The sequence below is a fragment of the Eleutherodactylus coqui genome, chromosome 4 (assembly GCF_035609145.1).
Source record: "Eleutherodactylus coqui strain aEleCoq1 chromosome 4, aEleCoq1.hap1, whole genome shotgun sequence".
In the NCBI taxonomy this organism is placed as follows: domain Eukaryota; kingdom Metazoa; phylum Chordata; class Amphibia; order Anura; family Eleutherodactylidae; genus Eleutherodactylus; species Eleutherodactylus coqui.
Window position 1 is genome coordinate 145,878,887 of NC_089840.1, and position 20,467 is coordinate 145,899,353.

Sequence of the window (20,467 nt, forward strand, 5' to 3'; positions counted from 1 at the left end):
ACACCAGTCAATCACAACCATAGCTGTGATGTGAAATCCCTACAGACATCACCACTGCCTCAGGCAATCTCTGCCAGTGTCATAGGTCAGTTACAGCAGGTCACCATTGTGCCCAAGCAAGTAAAGGCTGGCAATAGGCAGGTAAATTGGTAAGGTAAACATATGAAAACGTGTATTGCTTTTCACTTTAGTCTTTTGAAATTCCCAAAAAACAATTTAAAAAACACAAAACTCAATCACTTACCCGTCTCTGCCAATGCAGCAGCCACTTCATTTTGGGTGGAGTAGATATTACAGGCGGACCAGCGGCACTGGGCACCGAGGGCACACAGTGTCTCAATAAGAACCTACAGTTGTTACAAAGAAAACTATAACTGACAAGTACATACAAGGCGTTCTGTTATTACCTATTACCCAGAATTAATACTCAGTGAATGACATCACTGAATGGATGTGACTGGCTTATCGAGCGCCGACTGTGATTGGCTGCTGGCGCTCGATGAGCCAATCACAGCGCTCGCTTTGCTAGAGGCGGGGTATTCAAAGCCCCGTCACAAGAAAGCAGCTAAGATGGTAGATGGGGAGGACACTGCAGTTTGCTGCAGCGCCACCGGAAACCATCGGCACTCCGTGGACCAGGTGAGTATTGATTTTTTATGCAGGTTAGCTAGGTCTTATTTTCAGGGAAGGTCTTATTTCAAGACTCCAGCGAAAACCATGGTAGGTCTTATTATCGGAGAAACACAGTAGTATAGACATGAATTTAAAGGGATCTTCTCATCTCATTTATGGTACATCCACAGATATGCAGTAGATGTGTTATTGGTGTGGGGCGCAGAGGTATCTCTAGAACAAGACTGCTTTTATGACTTGCCTTGGCATCCTTAGAGACAATGAAAGCCTTTGATTCATTAGAGTGGCCTTTCTTACAAGCCTGTCGTCATGAATTTGGGTTTTGACTCCAATTTCTGCAATGTGTGAAGCTTATCTATAAGTCCCCACTTGCTATAGTTAATGGTATGCCTACCACTAGCTTCCCGCTTTCACAGTGCGGTCGTCAAGGCTGCTCCTTATCCCCTGCCCTATTCGCCATGGCTATAAACGGCTTAGATACACTCCTGCTGTCACTGGCGATTGTTGCATAGTGCAGTCGGGTTGTACACCAACAATTTGGTTTTCTCATCAGACCATGCAGCTTATAGACACCTTTCCCCAGTTTTCCGGACTTTATATAAACTGGTAAAAGTCCACTGTTCTATACAGCCCGAAACCCTTATTTCTAGTTATGTCGTTTCACTTGTAGATATCTTGGAATAAACCTGGTGTGTGGCCATGAGTCTACTACAGCAGAGACCATTACAAGCTATAGTAAAGGTGAAACCCAGATGGTCCCAGTTGCCCCTGTCCGTCGCAGGACGTATAAACCAAGTTATGCTAGTTATACAACATAAATGTTTGTATGTCCTGCAACACATGACTGTAAAAGTACCGGTGAATTTTTTTTCCCGTCTTTACACTCTCTGACTTTTTGTCAACAGTGCTGTGAAAGGGTTCTTTTTTTTGTGGGATGAGTTGAACTTTCAAATGGTACCCTTTATTGATCCATGCAACATTTTGATTATTTTCTATTCTGTAAGGCGAGATAGGCAAAATTAACTTTTTTTGCCATGTTTTTTTCTCTTAGTCACTACGAACGCAGCAATACCACATAAGTGAATTTATTTACTTACTTACATAGTAATGGGGAAAGGTGGGGTTTTGACGTTTTTATTTTTCTTTACTATTTTTTTTAATACTTTGTAAACTTTTTGTTTTTGTCCCAGACAGATATTGAGCCTCATAGGCCACCATAGCTGGCAGATCCAGAGGCAATATTCAAGCCTCAAGGGGCCATAGTAACCCATCGGGGATCCCATGGGAGTCCAATGGGTGACCGAGGGAGCCCCGTCCCCCTGTCAGACTTTTACATGCCACGGTCGCACTGACCGCAATGTGTAAACGGTTAAACACCGGGGATCCAGGTTTTTTCGGTCCCCAGGGTTAGAGCAAGTGACCAGCTGTCGTCAATAACACTTGATGACACCGCTAAAGCCAATCATGTTCTCAGAAGGTTGTTTTAAGGCCCATTTAGACAAAACGATTATCGCTCAAAAGACTTCTTTTGAGCGATAATCGTTATGTGCATTTACACGGCAAGATGATCATTCGAAATTCGCTTGAGTAACAGCTTTGAGCGTTCACTTTGTATAAGTGTGTAAATAAAGGCTCATGCGGTATGCAGAGGACAAGCAGGACCGCTATCTTCTGCATACAGCTGTTGTCTTCTCGGAGCGCTGAGCTGGTATACAGCTGAGCGCTCCAAGCGGGGTATGCAGAACACAGATGGAGTGCTTGTCTTCTTCATACTCTGGCTGTGTTCTCAGAGCGGGATACCAGCTGAAACAATAGTATCAGCAGTATCCCGCTGAGAACTCAGCGTGCGGCACTGATAAGGCCCATTGTTCGCTTTCAGCTTGCTGAAAGACAAGGATAAACGACTTGTTAACGAAAACTGCACAATGTCCGTGCAGTTAGACCCATTGTTTCTCGCTCAAAAGACGGCTTTGAGCGAGAATTGTTGGGTCTAAATGGGCCTTTATAGTTATACTGTTTTTAATACATTTGGGGGGTATACACCTTTTGGTTTCTACTATACAAATACTAACTAGAAACATAATGGAAAAAGATTAGTTACAATAAACACAATTAGGTTGTTGTAGCCATGTTTGTTCCTGCAGCAGTAAAATAACATATGCAGTATCCATTTCAAGGTACTTACCCCAGTCTGTGCTGTGATGTGTGTGCAGCCAACTATCCTCGTTCCAGATAGTGGTTTTTCTCCCTGAGCTCTTTTTCTCAAAGAAATTAGTGCTGTCATTTCTGTAAACATTATAAAGGGGAAATATATAATTTACAACATATTTAAGGGTGGTTTTACATCTGCGCTCGTGGATTCTGCTTTCCTGTTCCATTCAAGGACCAGAAAACGGGTGAATCCCTATGGCCAAACAGCTCCGTCACAGGACAGAAGCGAACAGCAGCGGTTGGACTCCATTGACTATCATGGCGTCTGTTCGGTTTCTGCTCAGCTGCCCGGCTTTTAGCTGGAAGAAAAAGTGCTGCATGCAAGTGCTTTGAGACGGATCTGCGGCGGAACCTTCGACCAGAGATTACAGCGCAGATGTGAAGCCGCCCTAAATCAGTGATAACTTTTGTTGTAAGCTTTCCCTGTGACATCCCCTTCTCCATCGGCATCAGTCACCTTGCTCTGCAATCTCAATCTCTCTCCGTCCAAACTCGGCTTGTTTAACGTTCTTAACGCAGAAGTCACTGCTGCCTTTGGAAGTGGTTTGTTGTTTGTCCCGAGGAGACATCTCATCATCTGAACTGTCTGTGTAGGAGGCCACTAATAGAAGAAAGAAGTTTACATATGACATCCTATATAAACTATATGTTGTCATGATTATTATTGTATCTGTGTGCTTCAGGAAGCGGCACCATAACAATGATTGTGGGGAAAAATAAAAATCAGACAAGTTAAAAGGAATTGTCCAAGATATTATAAATATATATATTTTTTATTCTTTCCAAATTTCTGCTCCCCATGCCTGAAGATAATATACATCATCTACTCCTCTCTCTAGGCTCTGGCAGCGGGTCTGTGTTGGCAGGCTACAGCCTGTCTATGGGATGTCACAGATCTCATCTCTGGCCAGATATAAGCGGTTACTAAATAAAAAAATAAGGAAAGAACACCAGCCAAATATTCTTATAAAAACGCATGAAATTACTTGAAGAGCTTGAAGGTTTTGTGGCCGCTTACCTGGATGATATTGCTGTCTTCAGCCCCACTTGGGAGGAGCACCTGATGCACTGGTCACCGTGCTCAGGTGGATTCAGACTGCAAGCCTGACCATCAAGCTGGGAAAATGCCAGATCAGCATGTAGGAGGTGCAGTACCTAGGGCACCAAGTAGGTGGGGTAACACTGAAGCCAGAGACTGTGAAAATGGATACCATCTTGGCTTGACCAACCCCCAAAACCAAGAAGCAAGTTATGTATTGGGTACAGCTGGGAACTACCGTAAGTTTGGACCTGACCAAGAACAAAACTGCCTCAGACAGTGAATTGGACTTCTGAGTGCAAGCAGCCCTTAAATAAGAGTGCCCTCTCCAGTGCCCCGGTTCTGCAAGTCCCAGACTTCACCAGGAGATTTGTGGTTAAGACAAGGATCCTGCTGAGCTTCTCTGGGACCAGATCTGGGCTATCATCACTCCTGCTTGCCCCTCTGGATCAAGAGGGCGAGTGGCCAGGAGGCAGAGGGGTTCCTGCACTCTGGCTGTGGGTAACAGCGAGTATGCCAGCTGGTCCCTTGGGGGGGGGGGGGGAAATACTTTCTCTCTTCAGCCTGGCATACTTCTGGACCAGTGCTGATCACTGATTTGCTTCCAACTGTCACATCACACAACGCTGTGGTATGTACAGGGTTTACATCTCACATTGTTAACCCTTTGCAATCCAATTTTGGATTCAGGGTTTCCTAGGGGGCTTTCTCTTTCTGCCAATATGTAATGGAGCCATCTGCTGGCTAGAGCCAGTACTGCAGTATGGGACATGCTGGAGAGGCCCCCGACAACAGAGCAGACAGTAATATACAGTAATAATACCCTGCCGGACATCTTTCGACATCGGAGCTGTACAGCCTTCAAATCAGAATGTCTTCAGACGTCAGACAGTGGATTGGAAATAGTTAATATCAGCATTTATTGCTAGTGGCAAGTCACCACTACACCAGCATCCACAAGAGGATCCCATCCGCAACCCACGCCGATGACCGAAGATCCACGCAACACAGGCCATCATCCTTATTCCCCCTCATGCTATCTGTCATCCTGTGCAACTGAAGGAAACGCTATTACTGTTTTTATTAAAACAAAGACTGCCTTCCGCTATTTGCTGTAAGGATGTTTGGAGGTTCGTGCCTTGTACCGCACCTTTCATCCGGTATCTGAGAAGTTAGGTATGTTTTAAACAATTCAGTAATAGATGGTCTGAGAGTAAAGCCGCCGCTAGGGCTCCACGGATCATCTTGATTCGAACTGCAGTTTTCAGTCACTAGGTTTAAGGTAAAATATCCTGTAGTGGCGGCTCATGAAGACAACATGGTTACTTTAGTAATATAAATACATACCAGAACTGTAGCTGTCGGTAGAGGACTGGGAGATGGAGCGCGACAGAGATCTGCGGCCAGTCTTAGTTGGAAACTTGCTGAACTCCTGCAGGTCATCTGCAAACTGGATCTGCTTCAGGAAAGAGAAAGACATATGAAATCATCCAACACATCTCCGGACTACACCGAGCAACTCAGTTATAAAATAAAGGAGAATATAAAAGGGGCCACTCCAGTGATTTTTTTTTTATTAATGTAGATATTCCTCCAGTATATATATATATATATATATATATATATATATATATATATATATATATATATATATATATATATATATATATATATATATATATATATATATATATATATATATATATATATATATGAGCTAGCTATAAGTCAGCTAGTGTTACTTTGGTTGGTTATTCCTTTTTAGCTGAAACTCCTGGCCTCGATTTCATCAGATGGTCATGTGATCTCATTCTGACCAGCTCAGATCCACTTGGATTTGTGTGTTCAGTTTCTAGTCAGTTTCTCATTCAGCATAGCATTTGTGAGATATTACAAGGATCTACCACACAAACTGCTTAGAGGCGGGATACAGACACTCCTATCAGAGTTACTGATGATAAATCACACTAGCTCATGTCACACAGTTATACTAGAGCAGATCTGGAGCTTATTAGGTGAATACAGGATGTAATGACAGTGTTTTCCTACAGCATAGATGGTACAGTCTCTAGTGGCTCATGTATTACTATGCTGATGCATCATAATACTGCGATTAGTGCGGTGCTTTGTATGCTTCACTAATCGCAGTACAACACTCCCATTGATTTCAACGGGGTCTCACAGACCTGTGCTCAAATGCAGCGGTTTTAACGCTGCGATTTTTGAGCAATTTGCATTATTTTCAAGCATTTTCAATGCACCCAGTCATAACGATGGGGTGAATTAAAAAACATTGTCGAATGCAGTAACCTGCATTCAAAAATGCAGATCAAAATTGTGGTAAAATGCTGCGTTTTACCAACGCCATCTGAGAGCAGTTTAACAGTTTTATCATGAAAAAGTTTCTGAAATTGGTGCAGACATGCCAGGTATTATTGTATCTTGACGCCACCGGAAGCTAGGAGTTTGACAGGGATTTCATGGAGAAACGCTGTCAGACCCCTAGCTCCTGATTGGCTCAATAGCTTAAGGTCCTAGAAGGTGCTACACTGGATTTCTGCCTGAAGCGCTGTGGCATGTGAGTGAGCTGCGCTCCCTGTGTGTTAGCTGGCGCTCTGCTCCACCTCAGTTACCTGCCTGTCCCCCGGCCCTGGCGCTGTGGCCTCCCTGCTGTCTGCGGCCGCTACCCAGCACTCACAGTCCCCCTGCGATGTTGCCTCCCTGCTGTCCTCATGCACTCTGCGGGGGACGCATGTAACAGAGTGTCCTGCATGGCTGCTGGCTCCCTGGTGTTATCCTGCAGCGTGCGGCCTCCGCCTGTGAGTGACTGTCCCGCCGGCGCGGTGTCCTCTGTGCTAGCGACCGCGCTGTGAAACAGACATGGGGGGGGGGGGGGGATGCCTTGTGATGCGCCGCCGGCAAAGCTGCTTCGCGGCAGTGTCGACTCCATCATGCTGACTCCGCTCTGCGCTTTTGTTGGGAAAGAATGGAGATGCAGGTGCTTTCTTTTAAACTGCAGAACGCTGGTGTATGCTGAAGTTTTTTAAATCAAACTCTCATGTCTTTTGCAACATTTCAACGACAGGATGAGGCCAGGTTCCCGTATTTCCACCCCTGCGGCTGTTGTTTTTTTTAACCTCCAACAATTTACAACACCACTGGATGCCGAACCGCTCTCATAGATTTTTACAGGACAATTCAGGGCATACGGCGTGTCAGTTTTGATGCCGAATGCCTTCCCACATAGAAAGAAAAATGTTGCATGTAGTAGTTCTGTCTGGCTATTAACACTGGACCACTGCAAAAAGTGCTCTAAAATGTCATTGGTGGTGTCCGCTCCAGCATCCCAATCTAAATGCTGTATACTAAGGAAGGGAAATGTTCCAAGCCCGTCATACTAGCTGGGACAGGCATTCAATAGCTTTACATGTCAGGGTGGACTCACACCCACGTTGGAGTTCTCTGTTCCTGCTCCGTTCAGGGAGTGGAGAGGGGAACCACTGTGGTCAAATGGCTCCATCTCAAGACGGAACCTAACAGCAAGAAACGGACACCATTGACTATAATGGGGTCTGTCCAGCTTCCAGCGTGCTGTGCTATTTCATCAACGATTGTGGGAGGCATCTGTACTGGAGCCTCTGATGCAGATGTGAACAGAGCCCAAAAATAACTCCTTTATGGGGGATTCCCAAGATCACATTGGTGTTCTACATTCAAAATCAATAAAGTACAACTGTAGCCTTTTGACATATCACAGAACACATCAGAAGTTTTAACCAGGGAGGGCCCATGTACCATGACTCCCATCCATCACCAAGATGAATGGGCAAAATCTGGAAGCCGCGTGCGTCGCCTGCTTACACCACTGCCCACAGCAGGGCTCCAGAGGAAAAAAAAAAAAAGTCTTGACAAAAATGTGGGATGCTGCGGTTCTTACAGTGCGGTAACGTGACTCACGGCACTATTGCTGCTACATGTGCACATACGTCATGTCCTCACAGTGGATCTGACAGGCTTCTATGCAGAGGAGGCCCCTTATTCAGAGTGTAAAGTGCAAGCTCCTTGTGCAGTTGCCTCTGCAGCCTGGTGTCACTGGAGGCGCCTGGCAGTGCCAGCTTGGTGTGACAAGCAGCCTGATCAGGTGGCCCACTTAGGATCATGGCTCAGTATGCCTGTATTGGCCACATTACCAGAATGACAGCAAATCTTCACATTTCAAGGAACATTTGTGTGATATTTGCAGGAGGCGTATTTACATGGGACAGTTCCATCCAACTGCGATACGGACGAAACTTGCACAAGAAAATGACACATTCTTTTCTGTGTTTATACAAAATAAGTGATTTTTCTCTCGGACCGAGAGTCCCAGATAGAAGAAGCACAACAGGTCCTATTTGTTGGGCGATATCTCCCATTATTTTCTATGAAATCTTTAAAAAAATAATTGCACTTTTAATTGCACTATTTAAACGTGATTTTCAACCGTGTGTGCAGCAATGCAATACGTTTTTCTCACAAAATGCATCACAATTGCGGGTAAAATTTGCATGTTTACAAGTGCGATATTGCACTCACCTGTGTAAATACAGGCTGATTCAAACAGAATCCAGTGTTTTGTACAGCTGGGTTAACATTATTGCCTTTCTTGAATATTAAGCACACCGTGTAAAATACCTTCTGAAATAAAGGGGCAGATTTAGGGTGGTTTTCCATCTGCACTCGGGGTTCCGCTTTCCTGCCCCACTCGGGGAGCTGAATGGCTCCATCTCTAGACAGAACCGAACAGTGCTGAACGGCCCCCAATGACTATAGTGGGGGCCATCCGCTTTCCTCCAGCTGCCCAGTTTTGGGATGAAAGAAACCGCTGCAAGCTTCTTCTTCGGGTATTTTGGCCCAGATCTGCAACGGAACCTCCAACCACAGGGTCCCAGGCACATGTAAAGCCGGCCTTAGGTCTCATGTCTACGGACGGATTTGAATTGCGGAGTCCGCGCAGACGATCCGCATTTCAAGCCGCCCATAGGCATGCATGGGTGTCCGCAGCTTAATTAAAGAAAGCAGATTTGTTTTGCAGACCTTCTGGTCCGGAAAACAAATCGTAGCATGCTCCATTGAAGTCAATGGAAGCTGTCGATCCGCGACTCGTCCGCAATTGAATTGTGGACGGCCCGCGGATACTGCAGGAAAGCAGGAGTTAAAAAATAAATGTACTACAAATGCGCATGGCACCCCGGCCGGCACGACACGCGCAATCCACGATACAGAAGAAAGAAGATCCGGCCGTGGACTCAGAAGACTCGAACAGGTCTGCAGAAGACCCGCAGAGGTACACAAGAAGAGTTGAGGAGGAAAAAAATGGTCTGTTTTAAAGTGGCCATAAAATCCTGATCTCAATCCAACTGAAAAGTCCTTGGGGGGTAGCTGAAATCTGTTACTTGGAAAAGGAACCCAGCAAATATATCAGGACCCCCACAGGCTTCACTATAGGGATGGTGATGGACAGGTGATGAGCGACGCCTGGTTTCCTCCAGACAGAATGCTTAGAAATGAGCCCAAAAAGTTCCATCCTGGTTCCAACAGACAAGAGACTCTTGTTTCCCGCAGACTGAGGATCTTTTAGGGTCTTTTTGATAAACTCCAGGCGGCTTTCATGTGCCTTAGGGCTTATTCAGACAACTGTATATGTGAGGAGGCTGGAAGAGTCGGGAGCAACGCACTGAGTTCCCGCCCCCCTCTCCACCCCTCGGCACTATTTGCAATGGGAGGGTGGGATGAGGCGGAGCTAAGTCACAGAAATTAGCCCCCCCCCCCCCATTGCAAATAGTGCAGAGGGGCGGAGAGGGGCCGGGAGCTCAGAGTAATGCTCCCGGCTCTTCCGGCCTTCTCCCCCCCACCCCCCGCAGAGAGGAATGCCAAATATCGGCCGGCGTGAATACCCGGCCGATACACGGTCGTCTAAATAAGCCCTTACTGAGGAGGTTTATTTCTGGCCGCTCTGCTATAAAGCACAGACTGGTGGAGTGCTTTATGAAAATGAACAATATTGTTCAGTCTTAATGTAAGCCAACAACTGAACAACAGTTATAATTCGCTCCTCTCTCGCCGTTCATTTACAGGCATAAAATCATCGTTGGGTTGTTCACCCGTTGTTCCATTTAAACAGCGCCCGTTCAGGCTTTAACATTCATTAAAGTGAAAGACTGAACAATTCTCGTAGAACAAGTCAGCGACAAATTTGCCTAACTAAACAGGCTGCATAAGAGCGAAGGAGGGTGTCTTTTAAAATTATGTCCAATCACCTGAATTTCCCACAGGTGACTCCAATCAATGTATAGAACCATTTCATAATTAAAAGGCCCCCGTAACTAAATTTCAAGGGTGTGAATACATATGGCAAGGAAAAATGTTAGCTTTTCATTTTTAACAAATGTACAAAAATCTCTAACATTCTTTTGTCATTATTAGTATATTGAGTGCAGAATAAGGGCAAAAACTTGTATATACATTTTTTTAATTAGCACAAAGACACAGCATAATAAAATGTAAAAAAAAATGTGACGGGTCTGAAGACTTTCCAAATGCACAGTACTAGCTGCTGAAGCCAAACTAAGCAAAGTTTCTAATTAAAGTCTATTCAAAAATGACTTTTCCCCGTGACACGATGGCCAGGTGCCGAGAGGTTATCATGGCAACCAGGGGCATAATGAATGCATCGAGGCCTGCCAACTTAGTACACCTGTTATACAGAGCCAGAGCTTAAAGAGGTTGTCCACATCTACACTATTGATGACCTATCCTTAAGATCAATCAACTATCATTGATTGGCAAGGGTCCGCCGCTCGGGACCCCAGACGATCAGCTGTTCTCACCTTGGTAGTTAATGAGTATGGGGCAGGAAGTAGCCATCTCCACTCATATTACCGCAGGCCTGGTTGTTAACGCAGACACTGTTTCCGACACGGGCCACTGCAAGTTGTGTGCGATCTGTGTGCTGTCACAGCTATGTCATTCGTATGCACTTTTCATATACAGATAGTCCCCTACTTGCGAACAGGTTCCGTTACAGGAGCCTGTTCGCAAGTACATTTGTTCGTATGTCCGAACAAATGCTTGTACAGAACAGGATCGCAGGTGGATCCCACTCCATATAACATTGGGTGCAGGCTGTTCTTACAGCCAGCACCCAGCGGCACCAGTACCGATGCCACGCCACTCGTCAGAACTGGTGCCGCCGGGTGCCAGCTGTAAGAACAGCATGCACCCAACGTTCAGGGGCCCTGTACAGTGTCCCGCAATAAGATCGCGGGGCGCGGTGTGGTTGCTAGGCAGCCGGGGGCCTTCTGAAAGCACACGGCTGGATAGGCGCTCTGCATAGGCAGCCCTGGAGCCCTTCAGAAGGCCCCCAGCTACCTAGCAACCGCACAGTATCCCGCGATCTGACCGGACAGGCTTCTCAGGCTTGATAGAACCCTGTCTGTCCCTGCACAATATGATGTAATGCCATAGCATTTCATCATACTGTGCAGGACAGATTGTTCGTAACTTGCGAAGTTCGTAACTCGAATGTTCGCAAGTCGGGGACTATCTGTACTTGTACTTTGCAGCCACCTAGTGGCCACTATTGTATTTGTTTCATGTATACTTGGTACACCCAGACATCAGGGGCAGAATAATCTTCTTGCTCAAAACATACTAACAACCATTGGAAAGGCATCCGATTGGGGCAGTGGTCCCAAGTGGCGGACTTCTGTTGATCCTCAGGATTGGTCATCAATAATTAAAATTGGATAATCTGGCGAGAACACATTTTTCCATCCCTGTCCCTGCAGTTGATTGCCTGTCACTCTCTGGAGGTCTTCTCTGTGTATTGCGGCCACTTCCATGCTGTGCAGCCCCCAGTCTGATGCTTAGCAGGCACCATCTTGACAGTACAACTTTTTTCGTTTTCACATCCATCCCATGATGCATCAGCACAGCATTAACTCAGGCGTTACCATTTTTTGCCTGCTGAGGGGGGAGGGGTGAATGGTTAATTATCATTAATTAGCTCCTATAGTCTACTAAATAAGCTACAGACCACAAGTATACAGTCAGGAGGTTGAGCTGTGATCTCCTCCATTACAACTGTGTGACATGAGCTGTGACCATAATCGGTAACTGTGATAGAAGAGTCTGCGAACCACTGAATGCAGTGGAAGATCCATGTAACAGCATCACACAGACTGAGAAACTGACTAGAAAATGAATACATAACTCCCAGTAGATTTGAGTTGGTCAGAATGAGATCACATGACCATCCAAGGTAGAAGAGGCTGGAGTGACAGAAAGAAATAACTAACCAAGGTAACACTAGCCCACTTATATATACTGGGGGATAACTACATCATGAATTAATCAAATCAATAACCAAAATGGCCCCTAACAGCATAAGGGTGAAGTCACACGAACGTATATTGGCTCGGTTTTCACGCCGAGCCGATATACGTTGTCCTCGTGTGCAGGAGGGTGGGGGGAGAAGGAAGAGCCAGGAGCAGGAACTGAGCTCCCGTCTCCCTCTCTGCCTCCTCTCCGCCCCTCTGCACTATTTGCAATGGGGAGAGGTGGGACAGGGGCGGGGGCTAATTCTCGGAACTTAGCCCCGCCCCGCCCCTTCCCATTGCAAATAGTTCAGAGGGGCGGAGAGGAGGTGGAGAGGGTGCGGGAGCTCAGTTCCTTCTCCTGGCTCTTCAATCCCTCCCCCCTGCACACGAGGACAACGTATATCGGCTCGGCGTAAAAACCGAGCCGATATACGTTCGTGTGACTTCACCCTAATACTGATAGGCACATTATAGTGTAATACAGCAGTTTTGAGTGATAAATGACTGCATGTTCAAGTCCTCAAGTGGGGCTTAAAACAAAAATAGTTTAATAAGGGTTCCTGCACACTGGCGATCGCGATATCGCTGCGCTTTTTAATGCAAATGTCAATACAAACTTGTGATTTTTGTACGATGTGTTTTTACATAAGAAAATCCTATTGACATTCGCGTTAAAAAAGACGCAGTGATATCGTGTTTAGGAGTCCTGAAATATAAAGAATAATAATTATATTTGAGAATAAGAGCTTAAAAGAACACTTCCCATTTATTACAAAAAAAATCATAAAAATAATGGGCGTGGTGTCATGACGATCTAAACCATTGAAAGGCTATGGAAACCTTTATGCATGAAAAATCAATAGGCACATATCTTACCAAGTCCCTGCAGAAACAAACGACGCACTTATCTGTTCTTTGCATTGAGTCTACCTTGTTATACACTTAGAAAGCATAATACTTGCAATACATCAAGTTTTCCATTGAGACTTGTCTTGTGGGGTTGTTCCCAGACTGATTAGCACAAGCTCAGCTCCCCCTCTCCTCTGTAGCCACGCCCACTCAGTACTACACAATGCTATCTCTTTTAGGGCTCCTTCACACTGGCGAGTAAATCGCGCGTGAAAACATATGATTATGAAACCACTGCTTTCATTCTCATCTGCAAGGTTATCTCTCCCGTGATGCTGCGTGGAAAAGAAATAAAGAAAAAAAAAAGAAAAGTCGCAGCATCTCCTTTCTCTTTGTGAAATTGTCCATTGTTTCTAATGGGAGAAGATCGCGATCCCCTGCAGCGGCTGTGACAGCCGCGGCGGGAATGAAAGGAACCCCTGCAGTGATGCACGACTGTTTTAATGAGAAAATGCCTGGCATCCAGGGTTTTTCAGAAGGATTGCGAGGGCAATAATGGGCTGTGAATCATGGCCCGATATCACTCTCGCCAGCGTGCAGGAGGCCTAGCTGCTTACTAGTGAGACATAGATTGGTGGTGGAGGAGGCAATAAGCACAGTGTAGTGGATTACAATAGAGAGCTACCTCTAGAGCAAATAACAAGGAGGATGAGATGGACAAAAATCTGAGCCTAATTGGACTCTGACAGGCGGGTGGGGCAGAGCATGACAAACTAGTAGTACTACGGGGTGCAGCATGATAGGGCACAGGGACTGGTTTGACAACCAAAATTTTCCCATATCTCTCAACAGGATCATACAGCCTCTGTAATAAGGTTTCTCCCTTCAGATATTTCACAATATACAAGATCTACTGAAGCTATATATCAGTTGGCTCGACTCCTCTGGCCTCTATAACATCATGCCTGCATACATACACAGCAGTTCCAGCTAAAAGATTCCCTTTAACCTCTTAGTAACAGAGTTTTTTGTTTATTTCTATTTTTGTCCCCCCCCCCCCTTTTGAAAAAAAAATGGTAACTCCTTTATTTATCCATCAACGTCGCTGTATGAGGGCTTGTTTTTTGCAGGACGAGTTTTATTTTTCAATAGCACTATTTGATGTACCATATAATGAACTGAAAAACTTTAAAAAATTCTAAGTAGAGAGAAATGGAAAAAAAATTAAATTCCACCATCTTTCAAGGTGTTTTGTTTCTACGGCGCACAAACTGCAACATAAATGACATGATAACTTTATTCTATGGGTCAGTACGATTACTACGATACCAAACTTATATAGTTTTTTTTTCTTTGCTGTACTTCTGGTAAAGATACTTAATTTTTAGAAATTATTTTCTGCCATCTTCTGCGCTCAAAATATATTTTTTTTATTTCGACGATATACTTGTTCAAGGGCTTATTTTTTGCGGGATGTCCTGTAGTTTGCGTTGGTACCATTTTGGAATATATAAGACTTTTTGAATACTTTTTATTGCATTTTTGGGGGGACGGGGGTAACCTAAAAAGTGCATTTCTGTTTTTGTTTTTAATTTTTGATTTTAATTAAAATGTGTAATTTTGTTTTTAATTTTTTTATATTTTACAAAGTAAAAGGGAGAAAGGTGAGGTTTTGGCATTTTTATTTTTTTGTTCCTTTAGGGGACTTACATAATACTTTTTAATTCTTCTAATAATATGCTATATTCAAGCCTCCGAGTGCCACAGAGACCCATCAGGACCCCTTGATCACATTGTGGGGGATCCGATGGTGACAGAGGGAGCCTCCTCCCTTTTCAGTCCTTTACATGCTGTGGTCGCACAGACCATGGTATGTAAGGGGTTAAACAGCGAAGATCGGAAGTTTTCTCCGTTCTCTGCTGTTAGACCTGGTGCCCGGCTATCATCTGACAGCCGATCACCAGCTCTCCCTGCCACGGAGACCATCGTCTGGCTTCTGACAAGCCGATGGTCTCCGTGGCAACGTGTAAACAGTGCAGGAGTTGAAAAACAGAAGGGGGAAGTTGCCTGCAGATCGGTTACATCTTCCTGCTTCTTTTTTTTAAAGTCTTGCACTGTTCTATGTGGGACTGTGCAGGCAGTGTGTGTGCAGAACACAATGCCACAGCTTATGGCATTGTGTTCTGCACGCTCCCATAGTGAAACATAGCCTGAAAATCTTCCAGGCTATATCACTATGGGCAGTGGAGCTAGTTCTGGAAAATTTCTGGGACTGCCACTGAAGGGGTTAATTCTTTTTCCTCAACGTCATTCATATGCTCTATGTTAGTCTGTTAGCTGTGTTCAAGAAAGAAGAGGGGTTTCGTCTCTCCTTAAGGAGAGCACACAAAAAGTGTGAGGAGACTTATACGGCCATGCATGTTCCTCTGGGTAATAAATGCAAATAAGAAAGTATCTTTCTAAACGCCTCTGAGCGTGGACATGGAATAAAATAAGTATTTTTAAAGAGCTGACTTTTCTCCTTTATTGGTACATTAAATTAAACCTGTTCAGAAAAAGCAAGCCTTCATGTCTGTCAATTGAAAAAAAGTTATGGCTTTTGGAAGCCGAAACTAAAAAAATTGTCACCGAAAAAGGGTTAAATTACGCTGGCCTCATAAATCTGCGAATTATCTGTGTATGACATATAAGATTCCTTCTGCAGCTACTTGAAATTCTGAAAGGTGTCAGGAAATAGGAGCAGTTATAGAATCCACGTGCCGTGGCTCCAGCAATGCAGAACAGGAGTCGACAAGTGGGGAATTGTGGGGATTATCAGCACGTAATCCTCACCCGCCGCATGGGCCTCAGCAATGCTTAGCAAATTCTAAAAATATTAAATATATCCAAAGCAGCTTAAAGAGGTTCTAGAGTTAAACCAGCATCCGTCAGAGGTCTGAACCATGAAGGGGGTGGGGGGCACGCAGAGTCTTACGGATTACAGCACTCAGAGAGCAAACATGGGGGCAGGGGGCTGGTAGGGCTAAACACTTTCATCCATACTGCCGGTGACTGACAGGTCTGTACGGAGTCCTGCAGAACAACACAAAGTAAAGTATTCAGCTTCTGGAAGGGAGTCATGAAAAAAAGAATACTATAAACACACAATCTGTTAAAACATTAACCTCGACAGGCCAAGAAAATAACAGATTATCTCATAATGGCCAGGAGTGGGAGATAGTGGGCAGCAAGCAAACAGTTCATGAAATTGATGGGATGGAAGCGGGAAAAATGGGCAAGTGTAAAGATCTGAGCATCTCCGACACGGGCCAAATAATAATGGCTAGACGACTAGGTGAGAAGAGATCATATCAGAATGTCATGGGTAGCACCTACTAAAAGTGGTCAGAGAAAGGCTGAACGGTGGACGGTCAACAGCCTTGCTGATGCATGCGAGGAGCAAAGCCTAGCCCGCCTGGTCCAATCCCACAGAAGAGCTACTACAGCACAAAATGCAGAAAAAGGCAATAGCAAATAGAAAGTTGTCAGAATACACACAGTGCACTGCAGCTTGCTGCATACTGGACTACAATCACTGCAGACCCCTGTCTACATGGCTAGAATGGGCATGTGAGCATTAGAGGTGGACCATGGAGTCATAATCCTATAGATGGCTGGGTGCGTGTGCATCGCTTACTAGTGGAGGAGGTGGCACCAAGATTTACTACGGGAAAAAGGCAGGCTGGCAGAGGCAGTGTGGTGCTCTTGGCCATAGTGTAGTAGGAAACCTGTATGCTAGGACCCACTGGCATTCATGAGGATGCTACATGCACCACCTACCTAAACACTGGTTCAGACCAAGTCCACCCCTTCATGTCAGCGGCCTCTTTCAGAAAGATAAAGGGACACTGCAAAAATTGTTTAGGAATGGTTTGAGGAACAAGGCAAAAAGTTCAAGGTGTTTACTTGGCCTCCAAATTAACCAAATCTCAATCTGATTAAGCATTTGCGGGATGTGATGGAAAAACACGCCAGCTTGCAGCTTTAAGGGGTTTTATGGTACCTCAAAAAAAATTACAGGCTTGAAATGGGTAAAATAAAGAAAAACTTGATATTCAATTATTTCAGTGGCTTCCTGTCCACCGCTGGTACTTGGCATTTGGAACCAAGAAGAAACATCAGCTGGTCATGTGCTATACCACATGTGTCGAACACAAGGCCCGCGGGCCAAATCCAGCCCACTGCCTTACTTTATGTGGCCCGCGGGGGGGCCGATGGCCGCTCACCACTGTAGTGATTACCAGCTGTGGTGCCGCAGCTCCCTGCTGGCAATCACGTTGTTAGCGCTGATCCCGGCGCAGACTATGACGTCAGTGTGCAGCCGGGATCCTCCTCCCCCGAGTCCCCTGCTCCTCAGTTCCACAGGAGAGGACTCAGGGAGGAAGCGTGCCGAGCGCACACACTGGCGTCAGTGTGCACCCGGGCTCAACGCGAGTAGAGAGGGAGCGGCGCTGACAGCAAGGAGGAGGTAAGTATATGGGTTGGGGGTGGGGTTAACATTAATACTGAGGGGAGTTAATATTGCTGAGGGAGATAAGATTACTGTGGAGGTCGCTATTACTCATTGGGCCACTAACACAGCCACTATTTGTACTGGGGCCACCGACACAGCCACTATTTGTACTGGGGCCACCGACACAGCCACTATTTGTACTGGGGCCACCGACACAGCCCCTGTTTTTACTGGGGCCACCGACACAGCCCCTGTTTTTACTGGGGCCACCGACACAGCCCCTGTTTTTACTGGGGCCACCGACACAGCCCCTGTTTTTACTGGGGCCACCGACACAGCCCCTGTTTTTACTGGGGCCACCGACACAGCCCCTGTTTTTACTGGGGCCACCGACACAGCCCCTGTTTTTACTGGGGCCACCGACACAGCCCCTGTTTTTACTGGGGCCACCGACACAGCCACTGTTTTTACTGGGGCCACCGACACAGTCACTGTTTTTACTGGGGCCACCGACACAGTCACTATTTTTACTGGGGCCACTGACAGAGTCACTATTACTACTGCGACCACTATAGAGGTCACTATTAGGGCTTGTTCACACAGGCGTAATCGTATTTTGGTCGCACAAATACACTGCGTATTTGCGTAAACAAAAATCGCTTATGCCTGCATATTTGGGCACGCAAAAATGAACGCAGATGGGCCCACTGAGATGGTGCACAAATATGCAGTGAATACATAGGTTTCCTGCGCATTCACCACATATTTGCGCGGCCCATTCACTTCAATGGCCTATTGGGGTGCGTAGTACACAACAAAATAAGTCATGCTGTGTGGAAATATACATCGTGTGAATGAACTCATTGAAATCAATGGCTTCTATTCACTGCATATTATGTACACAAATACTCTTGTGTGAACAAGCCCTTACTATACTGTCTTAGGCTGCATTCACACGAACGTATATCGGTTTTCACGCCGAGCCGATATACGTTGTTCTCCTCTGCGGGGGGGGGGGGGGGGGGGGGGGGGGATGAAAGAGCCAGGAGCAGGAACTGAGCTCCCTCCCCCTCTCTGCCTCCTCTCCGCCCCTCTGCACTATTTGCAATGAAAGGAGGCGGGATGGGGGCAGGGCTAAGTAAAAAGGAGAATTTGCCCCGCCCCCACCCCACCTCTCCCCATTGCAAATAGTGCAGAGTGGCGGAGAGGAGGCAGAGAGGGGGCGGGAGCTCAGTTCCTGCTCCTGGCTCTTCCATCCTCTCCCCCCTGCAGAGGAGAACAACGTACATCGGCTCGGCGTGAAAACCGAGCCGATATACGTTCGTGGGAATGCAGCCTTACAATCGGCCCTTTGAAGGTCACCATAAGCCAGATGTGGCCCTCAGTGCTATACAATGTGCATGTAACCACTCAGCCAATCACAGGCGTCAGCAGCCATGTAACGATCACTGCTGAAGCCTGTGATTGGCTGAGCAGTCATATACAGCAAATGATTCCCCCCCACCAGGTTTTTCCTGTTTCCAAGTGGTGGGCACCATGACTCCAACAGTGGACACTGAGCCTCTGGAGTAGGTGAATGACCCCTGCCAGCAACCTGATCCAGTGGACTGAGACATTCATATGACAACCCGGGGCATGACAAAAGTCCCAGAGCTTTCCTCTTAAAATCCACAATCCAAAAAGAAGTCTGTCAGTATTTAATGAGTAACTGCAGTTTCAACTAACTTTTGATACGTCATTGAAACATGTCAAAAGTATTGGTCATTGGGTATCCCGCTTCAGAGACCCCCGCTGATCGCTAAAATGAAGGGGCTGCAGCTTAAGGCAGTCGCATAGAGACCTATAGTGCTTTCTATAGACCTGGATGCAGCCGTCTCCAGCTACTGGAAGAAACAGAAGAGCAGCGACTAGAGCTGAGAGAGTACAGCGATCAGATAAGCACTACAGCCCCCTGGTTCTAGCGATCAGCGGGGGTCTCGGCAGCGGGATCCCCACTGATCAATACTTAAGATGTTTCAATGACGTGTCAAGAGTTAGTTGAAAGAGCAATTATTCTTTAATAATTAAGTAAAAGTCTCATTTAAAGTAGACACATAAGTGGAGCCGACTTGAGAGAAGATACTCAGGAAGCCCTTTAAGGGGCGCTCACACATTGATGATTTACTGTGGATTTTGTTGCAGATCTGCAGCAGATTTCACCCTTTCAATTGAAATCAAATTGAAGGGGTGAATCTGCTGCAGATCTGCACCTAACACAAGGCTTGTCCAGTATAAAGGCTTAGAACCCCTTTAACCCCTTGAGTGGCACGCCCGGAAAAGTTCCGTGACGAGCTCCACTGCTCATAGCAACATAGCCCGGAAGATTTCCGGGCTATGTATCACTATGGGAGCTGCAGAGCACAATGCCACAAGCTGTGACATTGTGCTCTGCCTGCACAGACCCACAGAGAACAAAGCAAGGGCTTTGAAAAACCAGCAGAAGATATTGCCGACATGTCGGCAATGTCCTGCTTTGTTTACAGGTTGCCATAGAGACCATCGGCTTGTCAGAAGCAAGCCGATGGTCTCTGTGGCAGGGAGAGCTTGGTGCTTGGCTGTCAGAGGACAGCTAGGTACCAGCTCTTACAGCAGAGATCAGAGAAAACCTCAGATCTCTGCTGTGTTAACCCTTTACATGCTGCAGTCTATGTGACTGCAGCATGTAAAGGGCTGTCACTGCAGCATGTAAAGGGCTGTCACCATCGGACCCCTGGAATGTGATCAGGGGTCCTGATGGGTCCCTGTGGAAGTCCCCTAAAGGGACAAAAAAAAAATAAAAAAATAAAAAAAAAATTAAAAAAAAAAAAGTTAAAAAATTATTAAAAAAATAAAAAAAACACTTGT

General features: G+C 45.8%; 1 protein-coding gene across 3 annotated transcripts in view; it reads right to left on the reverse strand.

Moving 5' to 3' along the window:
* Positions 1-20,467, reverse strand: part of AHCYL1 (adenosylhomocysteinase like 1) — a 62,992-nt gene that overhangs the window by 37,082 nt on the left and 5,443 nt on the right. For 2 of the 3 annotated variants that reach the window (XM_066600246.1, XM_066600248.1), the window contains exons 2-5: positions 5,231-5,342; positions 3,302-3,445; positions 2,819-2,919; positions 245-347 (exon numbers count right to left, since the gene is read on the reverse strand). In XM_066600246.1, coding sequence (XP_066456343.1) covers positions 245-347; positions 2,819-2,919; positions 3,302-3,445; positions 5,231-5,342 — 460 coding nt within the window. The remainder of the gene's footprint in view (positions 1-244; positions 348-2,818; positions 2,920-3,301; positions 3,446-5,230; positions 5,343-20,467) is intronic. The other variant, XM_066600247.1, reaches the window with a different exon arrangement.